The sequence below is a fragment of the Aricia agestis genome, chromosome 5, assembly GCF_905147365.1.
Source record: "Aricia agestis chromosome 5, ilAriAges1.1, whole genome shotgun sequence".
Taxonomy (NCBI): domain Eukaryota; kingdom Metazoa; phylum Arthropoda; class Insecta; order Lepidoptera; family Lycaenidae; genus Aricia; species Aricia agestis.
Window position 1 is genome coordinate 9,679,102 of NC_056410.1, and position 15,594 is coordinate 9,694,695.

The 15,594-nt window shown below is 33.3% G+C and overlaps 1 protein-coding gene across 1 annotated transcript; it reads left to right on the forward strand.

The window, feature by feature from the left end:
* Nucleotides 1-434: 434 nt before the first annotated feature.
* Nucleotides 435-12,647, forward strand: LOC121727472 (UPF0415 protein C7orf25 homolog). Its single transcript, XM_042115349.1, has 8 exons — nucleotides 435-733; nucleotides 1,049-1,232; nucleotides 1,372-1,508; nucleotides 1,864-2,033; nucleotides 2,352-2,560; nucleotides 11,497-11,631; nucleotides 11,938-12,080; nucleotides 12,354-12,647. The coding sequence occupies exons 1-8, from the start codon at nucleotides 584-586 to the stop codon at nucleotides 12,435-12,437; spliced, it is 1,212 nt and encodes a 403-aa protein (XP_041971283.1). The 5' UTR covers nucleotides 435-583; the 3' UTR covers nucleotides 12,438-12,647.
* The last annotated feature ends 2,947 nt before the right edge of the window (nucleotides 12,648-15,594 follow it).

Sequence of the window (15,594 nt, forward strand, 5' to 3'; positions counted from 1 at the left end):
CTGTCAATGTGTGCGTGTGCTAGTGATGTATATTTTACTATCGATAGTATAGTATTTTGCTATCGATAGTATAGTCCGTTCGAGTTATTTTACCTGAGTTTCTATAAGAAATAAATAATATGCAACTTTGACATATTTGTATTTCAAATTATGTATCATAAATTTTGGTGACGATTGAAAAGTAGATACACATTTTCTTTTGGATTGATTTTTCAATCGTCGGATATGTTATGACATGAGGTTCTTATAGGAGTAAATAATATACACATAACATTAGACTTTGACTAGATTTTAGACCTGACTGACCTGACGATAATATAGAAAAAAAGTTAGAATATTGTTTTCCCGCCATAATATTATACTCGACACTGGCCATGGTTATAGCCGAAGTGCCATTATATGAAAAAAAAAACTGTGTTTGAGAAATTGGGAACGTTTGGACAACAAAAGAAAAACACAAAAGATTTCTTTCAAATGTCCCTAAAATATCTAGTAAAAGTTTAAAATAAATTCCGTACTGAACTACAGCAGGCACCTGGCTTACATGTACATACTGGCTTTTTAACATTTAAAGTTCAAAGCTATGAGCACCCAAGAAGAGCTAACATTATTGCTAGAGGAAAAGATTGAATGCGGTAAAAACCTTGTTACGAGACTGAAGGACATTAAACATTTAGATGGAGTATTAAAATTGCAAAGAAAAATCCTACAAGAAATTGAATTCTTAAAGAGAGTAAGTAAACAATAACATAAACATTACATCAAAGCTCTTCTTTACTCATCAAAAAGATTATTGGATGACGATATTTTAATATTTTCATGAAATAAAAAAAAACAATACATATTTATAAATATAATAAACTGTGACCAATGGCTGATCAAATTTTTTAACCATTCTTTTTTCACATTCCTTTTAACATATTGTTCATGTTTATTACTTTATTGATAATGGCTTTATAAAGTTGTTTAATTTGTTACATAAACTTACCTAGTACATCTGCTAACAGATGCTTAGTTATAAACTTAAATTAAACTTCCTTTGTTCTAGTTACAAAAATCTAAAAATGTGAAAATTGAACAGCTTTCATGTTCAAACCTCAGGCATTTGGGAGCAATGGTTGATTGTGCAACTAGAAATGATATCGTAGCAGTATGTAAAGTATTTCATATAAATGATGAAAATAAATTAACAATAGATATAGTCAGCAATGGAGGGAGAGTTTGGACCAAAGGTAAAATAACTCAGTAATTTTATTAAAACATAATTGTAAAATTTAATATTTTACTATAGGTATACTCTTTGTAATGAAACCTTTTAATATTATTTGATTTAAAAACTGTTTAATTATTATGTTTTGAAATTATTTTTAGTAATTGCTCGAAATCCAAAGTCATTGTCGGCACTGAGTTCTGGTAAATCATCTTACGGAGCTAGAACAATATTAGACCAAGCTAATGATTATATAGAGTGTGCTAAATTATATCCATGTATGTATCAGTCACCAATGGTAAGTTAAAATTATGTACTGTTGAGGAATCTTATTAATATAAAGCAGAAGAAGATATTTCATATTCAGATATTTTACTGATCTAAACCGGGCCCGGGTTTATATGTAAATACCATCGACATAAGAAGCTATATGGACACAAAATGACCATGAAAGAAGAAGACTTCAAAATTTGTAAACTAAAAATGGCGGATTTTACTAGAGATGTCACTGAATAATAAAAAAATAATGATATCGATACTTTTCCAAATAAAAGTAAAGGCAAAATACGTACAGTGACAGTCTATAGAAGTCAGTTTTCTATAGACTGTCACTGTACGTATTTTGTAATTAAGCATTAATACACTCTCTTCAGGTAGTATTTGAATTTGTTAGTGGAATAGAAGAGACACTAGCAAACAAGTTAAAGGCGAAGGGGGTTATTGTTTATGGAGACGTATTACCTGACTCGAAACAACATGAAGAAAGTGGTAGTAACAGTGATGATTATGATGATTCAGACGAGGAACTAGACATTGGAATAAGGTAAAAATAATGACAAATTAAACAATAATACAAAACTCAGTTTTGGAAGATATTGTCATTAATTTAGTGTATAAATATAAAGAATAATAATAATAGCTCCCACACCAGGCCAGCTATGCAGGTGTAATTTTATAGTGTCCAAGTGTGTGCGCAGTACACAAGAGCACTCTCTATTCCTTTACTCTCATAAGTTCATAACAGAAAAAAAAAAAAAATTAATATTCTTTTTAATCCAAACATTTTAATTGTTGAGAGTAAGATTGATTAAGAGAAATATCTTAAGTTAGGAATTAGCTGAACTATGCAAATTGTTTGTAGATTAGAAGAGTCAGAAATTATTGCAAACAATGTTGAGGAGCATGTGGGTATTGACACCCTAAACCTAGACGTGACTACTATGATGGCCTACGTGAGCAACATGACTAATGGACATTGCTACTATGTATTTAAACAAGATGTACTAACACAACAATCACATTGGGAAGCTCAGAGACCAGTGAAACCTGTTCTGCAGGAGTTATTTAAAGGTTATTTTATTTACTACTAGCTGTCCCCGCAAACATTGTTTGGCATTTATAGTATTTCACCCATATTATTTTATTAAAGTGACTAAATAGTAAATAAGTATATTGTCACCTTGGCAACGTCCATCGCTATCCCATCGCACAAGCAATGGTCGCCGTCTCGAGTTGTAATAATTTACTATTATTTATTCAACAAATGCACTTATCAATATAAAAAGTAGCCAGAAGCCGATTCTCAGACGTACTGAGTATGCATATAAAATTTGGTAAAAATCAGTAAAGCCGTTTCTGAGGAGTACTGTAACTAACATTGTGACACAAGAATTTTATATATAATGGAGGCACTTCACATGGCTATTTGTATTTGCTATTGGCTATTTGTTGTATTTGGCAAAATTATTGACGTATACACAAACAAGCAAATAAATGTAATATATGTAATATGTAATATATGTTAGAAAAAATATAAGTAAAGGGGTATGAAGATTTTTGTATGGAGCCTGGCCGACCTACTGTCCGCTAAATGTGTTTTTTCGTGTTCACGAATATTTTTTTTCAAAAATGGATAGCTAATATCAATACAAACAAAAAATAATCTTGGACAAAACCGCGTAAAGTGTCACATTTCGAAGATTTGAGCTGCCAAAGTTGCAATATCTTAAATTGATAAAACTTTAGCAGCTCATATCTTCGAAATCTGACTCTTTACGTGGTTTTGTCTAAGATTATTTTTTGTTTGTATTGATGTTAGGTATCCATTTTTGAAAAAAATATTCGTGAACGCGAAAAAACACATTTAGCGAGAGTAGGTCGGCCAAAATCTTCGTACCCCTTTAAAGCTAAAAGTGACATTCACTGTAGGAACACCAGAAATAAGCACAAGCTGGATTTGCCGATGATCAGACTTAGTAAAGTTAGTAAATCGTTTAAAGGTCAATGAATACGCCTGTACAATAAAATCTCAGAAAACATTCAAAATCTTTCGATTAATAAATTTAAAAAAGCAGTCAAAGAACGTTTGTGTGCCAAAGCCTATTATAAGGTCAATCTAAACTAATATTTTAAATGCGAAAGTATCTCTGTCTGTCTGTCTGTCTCGCTTTCACGCTAAAACTACCGAACCGATTGTAATGAAATTTTGTACACAGATAGTCTAAAGCCTGAGAAAGGACATAGGCTACTTTTTAACTGGAAAAAAGAGTTGTAAGGGGGTGAAAATGCGTAAATTTGTTCAAATTAAGTTAGTTCCAAAAATTAATAATAGATGGCGCCGTGCCGTCTCCTACATCGCGCTGACGCTTACTCAAACTTCTTTCTGTAAGAGGTGGTATCATCTTGTAAGTTGCACGAGATTTTCGATTGTTATTTCTTTTACGTTATTAAATAACTCAGTACTTTATCTATGCAGTGACGTATCACGTAACCTTAAACCAATCAATGATAAAATATAGTTTATGGGTAAAGTTGTGTAACTGGGGGGCTAATTAATATACTTTAAAATTTGGCATATATAAAGTTTAATTTTAAAAAATGAAATAAGTTATGTGCACACTGCACAGCTGTTTTTGGGTGTTTTGATTTAAGGATGTATATAAGGTCAAATTCCGTACTACATCCATTTAAATTATGAAAGTACTAAATATGTAAACAATTGGACACCCAGACACTTATTATCAATTAAAATGATTTTTTATAATAGATTTTTAAAGAACTATTCGATATTTAATTATTATTGAACAAAATTTTGTTGTAATTTGACTACCGCAAATGGCGGCCAAGAAAACTCGACAAAGCTTTAAATGCAGGTGGCGAAAAAAGGAACTAACGCTGGCACATACAAAAACGACATATTTGACAGTTCTTCTCATAGACTTAATATATACTGTCGTAAAGACCACCTGACAACCCGAAAATGCGTGACCATTTTCGATCTGTGCGTGTGCTAGTGATGTATATTTTACTATCGATAGTATAATATTTTGCTATCGATAGTATAGTCCGTTCGAGTTATTTTACCTGAGTTTCTATAAGAAATAAATAATATGCAACTTTGACAGATTTGTATTTCAAATTAGGTATCATACATTTTAATTGGCAAAAAAAGGTGACGATTGAAAAGTAGATACACATTTTCTTTTGGAATGATTTTTCAATCGTCGGATATGTTATGACATGAGGTTCTTATAGGGGTAAATAATATACACATAACACATTATAAAGTTACTTATTTATTACTCAGGTAAAATCTATCTGGTAAATCAGTCCTTACATTGAAAGTAAACGTTGAAAGTAAACAACACACATAGTATATTATATTTTATTCTTAAATTAAATACATATCATAAAATATCATAATATTTTTTATTATAATTATTTTTAACCGACTTCCAAACAGGAGGAGTCTAGACGTTCGGCTGCGGATATATTTTTTATGTACTTATGTTCAACGATTACTCCGCCGTTTATGAACCGATTTTCAAATTTTTTCTTTTGTTGTACATTGTATTGTTCCGAGTAGGTATCATGTTCACAAAAGTGGTGGTCTGGTGATGGAAACCATGAGAAATCGAGGTGACTCCTTGATATTCAAATGGGAACATATTATGGTCCCAGAAAACGTTCAAAATCTTTCGATTAATAAATTTAAAAAAGTAGTCAAAGAACGTTTTGTGCCAAAGCCTATTATAAGGTCAATGATTTCATAAACGATGGCACATCTTGGGAATGCTGAATTACTGCTTGCAAGGCTACTTCTACATGACTTACAATTATTATGTATCTATCTATGTTTACATTGTATAATTTTTAGTTACAGCATTGTAAATTTTATTTTAAAAGATTATTTTTTTTCTCACTTTTTTTGGTAAAAAGTGGGCCCCGTACGAGTTTCTTACGCCGTTTCTTCGCGTCGGCTTAGTTCCCGAACCGGTGGTAGGCACCATGAATTCTGAAAATATATTTTATTTTAGATTTGTTTAGAAATAATGCAATTTTGATTTTGATTTTTTAAAACACCAACTGTAGGTATAGAAAATCTTAAGGACAGCTAAAAAGAGTAAAATTATCATTTTTTAAACAAAAAATTAAAACCGACTTCCAAGGTAATGACAATTCTTATTCTGTACTCAGTATTAATTCTGTTCTCAATCTTCATTATTTTGCAATCGGTACCAGCTAACCTAATCGCCAATTCTCTGACAGAATAGGTATAACTGCAACTTATATACTTAGGACTGGTATCGACTTCAAAATTATGAAGATTGAGTACAGAATAAGGATTATTTAATACTTTTTAGTTCATTTAAGTATAATCTTAAATGAACTAAAAAGCAATAATTGCTTATAATTGCTTATTTTTAATAATTGCTTCAGTAACAAGTGCAACAGTATGTCAAACTTACTGGCACAAATAAAGTTGGGATAGCTCCTTTAACCAAAATAGTATTTATTCTACTTTTTAAAAATTTTCAATGAAATGTTTGCTACATATTGTTGAATTTTTCTTGGGATTCCAACCAACACGCCCAATTAATTTCAGCCATTTTCCTCTTATTAGAGGATCTTGAGGGAATCTGTAAAATAAATGATTATGATATATAAATATAAACCTTCCTCTAGTTTTAGAGTCACTCTATATTATAGTAGTTATATTATATTAGCTATATTATAATATACTATTAGTTAAAATAAGATAATATGTCCTTTTTAGTCCGGCCGCACATTATCCGAATTTGTGATCACTAAAATTCGGACGCCCTGCCCCGCTCATACATTTTGACACGTCAGAAATTCTTTTAGTATGATGGGTCTACAACAAAGTGTATGAACAGAGTGCGTTCCGCCGGGCGTCCGAATTTTGCTGATATGAAATTTCGGATAATGTGCGACCGGGCTTAAGGTGATAAATATAAAGGGTAAATGATTTTTAATTTTAGTTTTATGTTATTGTAAAATATCGATAAGCATATCGATAAATTTGATTCAAGCACTAGCGTATATGTAAAAAAAATTGTTGAAAAAATTTTCTTCAAAATTTGTGTAATATAAGAACAATAGTACCTTTAGTTACGCAAAATATGAAAGTAAAAGGGAGGATTCATAATATTTTATTTGAAATAGAGAACTAAAGACAGAATAGAGCGAAAATAAACACATCGTAGCAATTAGGACATGAAGATTAATTACCTGTGAAATGTATATTTTTCAGGATTATTCTTATGATTTACACTGCAAACTATTACAGCACAAGTCAACATTTTTAAATATAATAATATTTATTAAAAATAACAAACAAATTGAACAATATATTGGAAATACTGAAAGGGCATAAAAACGACTGACGACTTTTGACGACCTGTCAAATAAAAGTGGTTACAATTTTCATTAGACTGCCTCTCTCTTTTCATCTTGTTATAATTCCATAAAGGATTTTCTTCTCTCTCGCACTCTTTGTTGGTCTTTAGCATTATAGGTTTATGGTTCTTCTTTACCAGCAGCGCCCCCGACCAAGTTCATATAAAGTCTTGTTGCACCCTTCGAAGGATAATTTTCATAAATTTTAATTTGAAATATTTCCTCAGAATTACCGGTGAACCCACTTTTTTTGGGCTTAAAAAATCGCAAGTCGCACAAAGAAATTAATAAGCAGTTTTTTAGCTGTTTATCTTTGATACAAAGTTCCCAATTCTGACGAATTCTCAAATACAGTGTAAACTCCATGTAACGTCACTCTATTTAACGACAAACTCTCTAAAGCGTCGAAATCAATTGATTTTGGTTGGTTTAGCTTGTCTACCATACAATGGTACACTCTACATAGCATCACACCCACTCTCAATAACGTCAGCATTACAACAATTGAACAATAAAAAGTACCTTTTAAATTACTAAAATTAGTAAAAACTGCACAGCTGTGTACGTTTTTTTGTCGCATTGTTATCCTAGCCCGCAATAAATTCGACTTTCGGCATCATGCACACAGAACTTTCTAAGAATTAGTCCTTTTGTTTACGAATTTAAATTGATTGCACGTGTAGGTTTTTTTTTTAATTTAGTCCCTAAATAATAATAAGGAGTCATGGATTATTAATATCTATTCGTTATCATAATATTCTCAGATATAGTTACATAAACTTTCAAACTGTAAATACGGTTAGTAAAAGAAAATCACTGTATAATGACGAAAAAGTATTGATTTTCTTCTCTCCATTTAACAACAACTCCATATAACGTCATAAAATGCACGGTCCCTTCAGTGTCGTTATATAGAGTTTACACTGTATTGTAACACTTCCGGCAAACATTACGTAAGTATGATAAATGGAAATTTTAAAATGAATTATTTCACGTAACTTGTCGATAAGGTATTGATTTTTTTGTATCAATCGATGCAGGATGTTTTATCCATACTAATATTATAAATGCAAAAGTATCTCTGTCTGTCTGTCTGTCTCGCTTTCACGCCAAAACTACTGAACCGATTGCAATGAAATTTTGTACACAGTTATTCTAGAGTCTGAGAAAGGACATAGGCTACATTTTGATGTGGGAAAATATCTTATTTCCATGAAAATATGGATGAAAATTAATTCGCATTGCGCGTGGCCAGCGCTCATCCCGGGGGTCCTGGGTTCGAGTCCCGCAGGCGGAACAAAAAGTTTTCAATGTTCCTGGGTCTTGGATGTGTATTAAAATAATATTTCAAAAGTCTTAAATATATTTTATGTATAATATTATAAAAAATCCAGAAATATATCGATGCAATGAACATTTTAGTTCTAATACGATTCAACAGATGGCGTTTTATTTTTTACTTCATTGTAACATAGAACTAATCATACTTATAATTAGTTATTATGTTTTTGTTTATAGTTTTTAATACGTTAGAATAATATGTTTAATAATATTATCACTTGGTATAATAATAATCAATCTATCTTATCTTATAGAACTCCTACTGCATGTCTAATATAATATATTAGAAATGCATGCATTATGAATGAATGAATGAATGAATATACTTTATTGCGCACATCACAGTTACAAACACACACATAAAATAAAGAACATATAAAATGAAGAGTTGACAACAGAAGGCGCTCTAAAATAAAGGAGTTCGAGTGTACCGTGTTGGCCTGTATTCCATCCAGAAAATATATCAATGCAATCAACATTTTAATTTTAATATATGAAAACAGATAGCGTTTTATTTTTTACTTCATTATTGTAACAGAATTAATCATACCTACTTTATTATATATTATTGTTTTTATTCATAACTAGCTGTTGCCCGCGACTTCGTCCGCGTGGACTTTAGTTTATAGCGCGCGGTGTCAACAAAATGTGTGTCAAATTTAAAAACTTTTTAAAACCCTGGTAACTGGTACCTCTCTTAGGGCCGCGCTACACCGGAATGGCAGCGCTGAAAGTGTTCGCCTCGCCGCTGCCATTACGGTGTAGCGCGGCCCTTAATTAATCAAAATACCCAAAAACAGCTGTGCAGTGTGCACATAATCTATACTAATATTTTAATGCGAAAGTATCTCTATCTGTCTGTCTGTCAGTCTCGCTTTCACGCCAAACGCCAAAACTACCGAACCGATTGTAATGAAATTTTGTATACAGATAGTGTAAAGCCTGAGAAAGGACATAGGCTACTTTTTTACTGAAAAAAAGGGTTGAAAGGGGGTGAAAATGCGAAAATTTGTTCAAATTAAGTTAGTTCCAAAAATTCATAATAGATGGCGCCGTGCGTCTTCTACATCGCGCTGACGCTTGCTCAAAAGTCTTTCTATAAGAGGAGGTATCATCTTCCATCTAAGTTTCGATTTTTTTCGATTGTTGATCTATTCTACGGTAGGTATTAAATAACTCAGTACTTTATCTGTGCAGTGACGTAACCTTAAACCTATCAATGATAAATAGTTTATGGGTAAAGTTGTGTAATTGGGGGGCTAAATAAGCTTTAAAATTTGGCATAAAATATTAAGTTTAATATAAAAAAAATGAAATACTTATTGTGTGTACACTGGACAGCTGTATTGATTTAAGGGGTACCAGGGTTTTTTTATAAAAGCATTTGACACCAATTTTGTTGACATCGCGCGCTATAAGCTGAAGTCCACGCGGACGAAGTCGCGGGCAACAGCTAGTGATTTCATAAACGATGGCACATCTTGGGAGTAGGATGGCTGCTTGCAAGGCTACTTCTACATTATTATATTATGACTTTTACAATTATGTATGGATGTTGACATTGTATAATTTTAAGTTACAATAATTGTAAATTTTATTTTAAAAAGATTTATTTTTTTCTCACTTTTTTGGTAAAAAGTGGGACCCCGTGCGAGTTTCTAAGGGGGGTATTACATTATCATATACAGGGTGTAACAAAAATAAGTGATAATACTTTAGGGTGTGTACGTGTTCCATGTAGAGAGTTCATTGTGAAAGCAGCAGCGCTGAAAGACCAAAATTTTTTTCACTTTTGTATGGGGAAACTCGTGAAGCTCGGGCCCTTGCCCATACAAAAGTGAAAATAATTTTTCGTCTTTCAGCGCTGCTGCTTTCACAGTGAACTCTCAACAAGGAACACGTACACACCCTAAAATATTATCACTTATTTTTGTTACACACTCTGTATATTGGATCCGAGATCATTGAGTCAATGATATTGGATAATGCAATATAGACATATGATTCATTTCTTCCTTGATCAAAGATTTTTGACATTTGCTGAGAGATTGTATCCAATACGGTCATAAAAAAGGGGTTGCCAGTTATTTAATATAAAAAAGAGTTTTTAATTTCTTGTTCGTTAATACGTTTCAAATAATGTAATGTAATTATTTTTCTAATTATATACTTGGATAATCTTGCTGAAATAACAAAAAACAAACCATATTAAAAATGACGATGTCTTTTGACAAATCGAATTCTCTGAGATCTAGTAACCCTGACGTCAATACCTGTCAGCGTTAGCGCTCTCCATTGGCTATTGAAACCACATATGACGTAAAATAGGATCAATGATATATGATAGTGTAATACGCAGATCAATCAATGATCATATACAGTGTGTAACAAAAATAAGTGATAATACTTTAAGGTGTGTAAGTGTTCCTTGTAGAGAGTTCACTGTGAAAGTAGCAGCGCAGAAAGACCAAAATTTTTTTTCATTTATGTATGGGGAAATTCGTGACGCTCGGGCCCTTGCCCATACAAAAGTGAAAAAAAATTTTGGTCTTTCAGCGCTGCTACTTTCACAGTGAACTCTCTACAAGGAACACGTACACAACCTAAAGTATTATCACTCTTATTTTTGTTACACACTGTATATTGGATCCTATATATGATCATAGAAATGATCATATATATATGATAATGTAATACCCCCCTTACGCCGGTTCTTCTCGCTGGGATAGTTCCCGAACTGGTGGTAGGCACCATTAGTATCAACGATCTGAAAGCATTTGTTACAAATCTATTTGGAAATAAAACAATTTTTATTATATTATTTTTATTTAAAGGCAAATATGGCCTTCCACACATGGACGTCAAATAAGTACCAAACTTTTACTTGATTTTCTTTACTTGCCTATTTGACTCCTTTGATGTGCGTCAAAAACCGACAAAGGTACGGATACGTGTATTTGGTATAGATCATATTTGTCAAATAGGCAAATAAGGCCAATATTTGTCAAACATACCGTCTACACATGATGATTGTTTGGCGAATACATCACATACGCAAATACAAATAGCCATGTGGAGTGCCGCCATGAGATTAAATATAGTTGTGAGTTGTGACCAACAATATGCAGCAGCTAAATTCATATTATTATGTTTCATTTATTTTTTTATTTAAAAATCTATTGCAAATGCTTGTTTTGACTTGTATATTAGAGTAGCAATAAATTATATATTTTTTGTTTTTTCAGGGAAAAGATTAATATGTTGTGAAACTGCATGGAATGATTTTGAAAAAATTGTTAATACATTAGGTGGGCCCATGGAAATGAAACGCACAGCCGAGTTAAAAGCTGTTCTAACTATATATGCAGATGATCATGGAGGTACCTGTATTGCTTATCTATTATATAAATCCTATCCTATATGTAAGGTGGGGTAAGACAATCACGCGGGGAAGACTATCACAGTATCATTTTCACCTTTTGTACGTAAAGTAGCGACATCCGCGTTTGAGCCGACAACTTTTTGAGTGTTTACCACCCTACCAGCGTGACAAACTAGAGAATGAAGCTACGTATAATGAGTTATCTACACTTTGATAGTCTTCCCTGTGTGATTGTCTTACCCCACCTTACTTAAATAAAACTTAATTTTTACTACTTTCATGTAACTTGTATCTTTTGTTCTAGGTAAAGATGACTATCCAAGAAAGAATTTAAAAGTCAGAGGAAATGTTAGATTAAGGTCTAAAATAATATTTAATTTTGGTCACCGGATGAAAGCTTTAACAGTTTCAGCAAATGAGGGCTTTGTTAGAGCTGCTTCACAACAGGTAAGTATTTAAATAATATACTTGTATGTCACAATTTCTCTAACCCTTCTTAAAATATTTGTTAGACTTCACCTTAAAATGGGCATTAATAGTTATTAAGTTTAGTTTTAACCTTGACCATTAGTGCCTTGCTTCTCATCCTTGTTTGGAATAGGTAGAAAGTCACTGAGGGTGTAATCTGGATAGTATGATTGTTCGATGATGATAACTTCATCAACTCCAATTCAATAAAAAAAGGTAAATGGTCAAACCTAATTTTATTTATGTTTACAGGGTGTTACGTATGCTGCTTTCATCCACGAATCTCGTGCCCTCACTGAAAGCAAGGAAGCTTCTGCAACTTTAACACATTTATGATGTTACGCCATAAAGAAATCTTATGGAATTTATAGTATAATTTCTGAACTATCTGAATTTACGCGCTTATACATATGTATGAATTTCCATTGTAAATAATATCATATAGGATTTGGGCACTAATACCTTATACTTCTAAGAATTGTTCATACAAAGAAATGTCTGAAGACGCAGAGAAATATTTTATTGGTGTTTCTGGAAAATATTATATATTTTTAATTAATATTATATTTCATACCACAGGAAGTCCTATTTAAGCTGCGCGTCCACTGGATCGGACGGTCGGCGTACGGAGCGTCGTCATTTACGAAATGCCGATGGGGTGTGTCCACTGCATTCGCATTTAGCATCGGCAATTTAGTTATTTTTAGTCCGTCATAGGGGGGGTATTACATTATCATTTATATTGGATCATTTCTATGATCATATATAGGATCAATATATATGATCATTTGATCATATCTGCATATTACATTATCATATTTCATTGATCCTATTTTACGTCATATGTGGTTTCAATAGCCAATGGAGAGCGCTAACGCTGACAGGTATTGACGTCAGGGTTACTAGATCTCAGTCGAGAATTCGATTTGTCAAAAGACATCGTCATTTTTAATATGGCTTGTTTTTTGTTATTTCAGCAAGATTATCCAAGTATATAATTAGAAAAATAATTACATTACATTATTTGAAACATATTAATGAACAAGAAATTAAAAACTCTGTTTTATATTAAATAACTGGCAACACCTATTTCTATGACCGTATTGTATCCAATCTCTCAGCAAATGTCAAAAATCTATGATCAAGGAAGTAATGAATCATATGTCTATATTACATTATCCAATATAATTGACTCAATGATCTCGGATCCAATGTAGGAAACGAAATTCATTATTTGCCAAATTTCATCCCAAATATTGTCTCTCCTCAGTTGGTTATCAATTATCATAATGTTGCTGTTTTAGATTGTAAAGTTCTTCATATTTTTCTACTAAAATAATTAAAATATCGTCATTCATCGTGAATAAGACGTATTTATGTGTTACATATAGCCGTCGCGTCGTCGCAAACACGTCAGAGCTTGAATTCATCGGAATCCGAATGACGCGTTCAGTGCGGATGACGTCATCGGCATAAATTCCGGTCTCAGGCGCAGAAATGCCGATCCAGTGCACGCAGCAAACAACAAAGCAACAAATCCGTACGCTGCGTACACTCCTTCCGATCCAGTGCACACGCAGCTTTATGGCATTCCTAGTATTTTCAAATAAAATTCGGTTTGTATAATAGGACGAGTTCTCAATGCTCCTTCATTTACTTTAATTCTATATTCTAAATTCTAATAACAAAATCATGAGAAAATTATATCATGCATCTTTCCTATCTGTCGTATTTCTAAGAAATGTGTGATAAGTTAATATATTAAATGTTGAGTACTTTAGTGTGATCTCAATAGTTCCACATTGAAGAGCCTCTTTGTTTTATAAATTTGTGATTAGAGTGCTTTACAAATTACATCATAATGTTTTTATTGCTGAGTGCTGTCCGTAACCCTATATTAACTATTATTATGTTTGCCTAATACCTTTAATTTATTATTAAGTATTGTAAAACCGGTAAAATCTCTGCTGTTGACCGATCACAGAATACAAATTACTGTGCCCGATGCAGCAAGTAAAGAAGAGGGGGTTGAGACCTGAGTGTCAATGTGTCGTTACTGCCGCAGAAGTATTCGCCTCTGGGCAACATTGCCGGCAGCGTGAGGAGCAGTGGCAGTGGCTGAATGTAAACGGCCCTTATAATACCTTCTAACATTCTGGATCGGATAAATCATAAAGTTGTTACGTGGGAGAGCCATGCTTCGGCACGAATGGGTCGGCTCGACCGGAGAAATACCACGGGCTCACAGAGAACCGGCGTGAAACAGCGCTTGCGCTGGCCGGAGGCCCAATCCCCTACCCTATTCCCTTCCTTACTCTCCCCTATTCCCTTCCCTCCCCTATTCCTTCCCTTTCGTACCATCCCCTATTACCCTATTCCCTCTTAAAATGTCGGCAACGCACCTGCAGCTCTTCTGATGCTGCCAGTGTCCATGGGCGACGGAAGTTGCTTTCCGTGACCCGTTTGCTCGTTTGCCTCCTTATTTTATATATAAAAAAATATATATTTACTAGACGTTCCGCGCGGCGCGCCCGCGCAAATTAGATATTTCACAGACAAATAGTCCACAAAAAATACAGTTCGAAAAGGAACTAAACAACGTGTATTATTTTCAAAATACGTGAAATAGGTACCTACTAACAATTTCTGTCAGATTTAAGAACATGACCACAGATTACTAGTATATATTTGTAGACATGACACTCACACTGACACTAATTTTTAACTTTGCGCATGCGCAATGTGCATTGAAAAACGAAACGAACACGACTATTGCAGCGCACAGAACAGATATATTACTGTCGCAGCGACCCGGGTGGCGGGCGCCGCGCGACTGGTGCATGGTGATTGGTGAGTGGTGAATTCCAGTATATAATAAAGTACTCTGTGGTGGTGAACTGGTGAGTGGTGACCTCAGCTGCCGAAGTGCCGACTACCGAGTGGCAACTGCGATTTGCGACTTGCGAGTCGCACTGGCAGCGACGCGCGACGCAGTGACAATGTGGGCAGTCGCCATGCCTTAAGTCAAAAAGAAAAAAAAAAACTGCCAAAAACAGCTGCCAACTCATGAAGGTAGGTACAGATTGCCGGGGCAATTTAATAGGCCACATTTGACAGTTCAACAAAATTGAGCCAAAGAGAATATAATCACTACGTTTTAAATTGAGCCTGGTAGCCTTGTAACGACGCCATAAAAAAATAAATGTTTTGTCATTGTTATTACTGCACAATTTATTCACTTTTTCTAATAACGATTTCATATTTATTATAAACATAACCAATACGAGTTCTTTTACTATTTATTTTCACTGATAAACAATTTTTAACATAAAAAACAAATTATGATTTAAAGAACTGAACGTCGGTTCAATGTTACGTCAGCTGACCTTTTTTCTTTTTAAACTCTAGGGATGTTACTCTAAAAATCGAAAGCGAATAAGTAGAATCAGATGCATTGATTAGTTGTAACGATATATCCCCATAAATTCATAAC

Coding starts and splice junctions, on each gene's coding strand:
- LOC121727472 (XM_042115349.1), top strand. CDS start 584: ATGAGCACCCAAGAAGAGCTAACATTATTGCTAGAGGAAAAGATTGAA. Junction 11,632..11,937: donor ATATGCAGATGATCATGGAG/GTACCTGTATTG, acceptor CTTTTGTTCTAG/GTAAAGATGACTATCCAAGA. Junction 12,081..12,353: donor TTAGAGCTGCTTCACAACAG/GTAAGTATTTAA, acceptor TTATGTTTACAG/GGTGTTACGTATGCTGCTTT.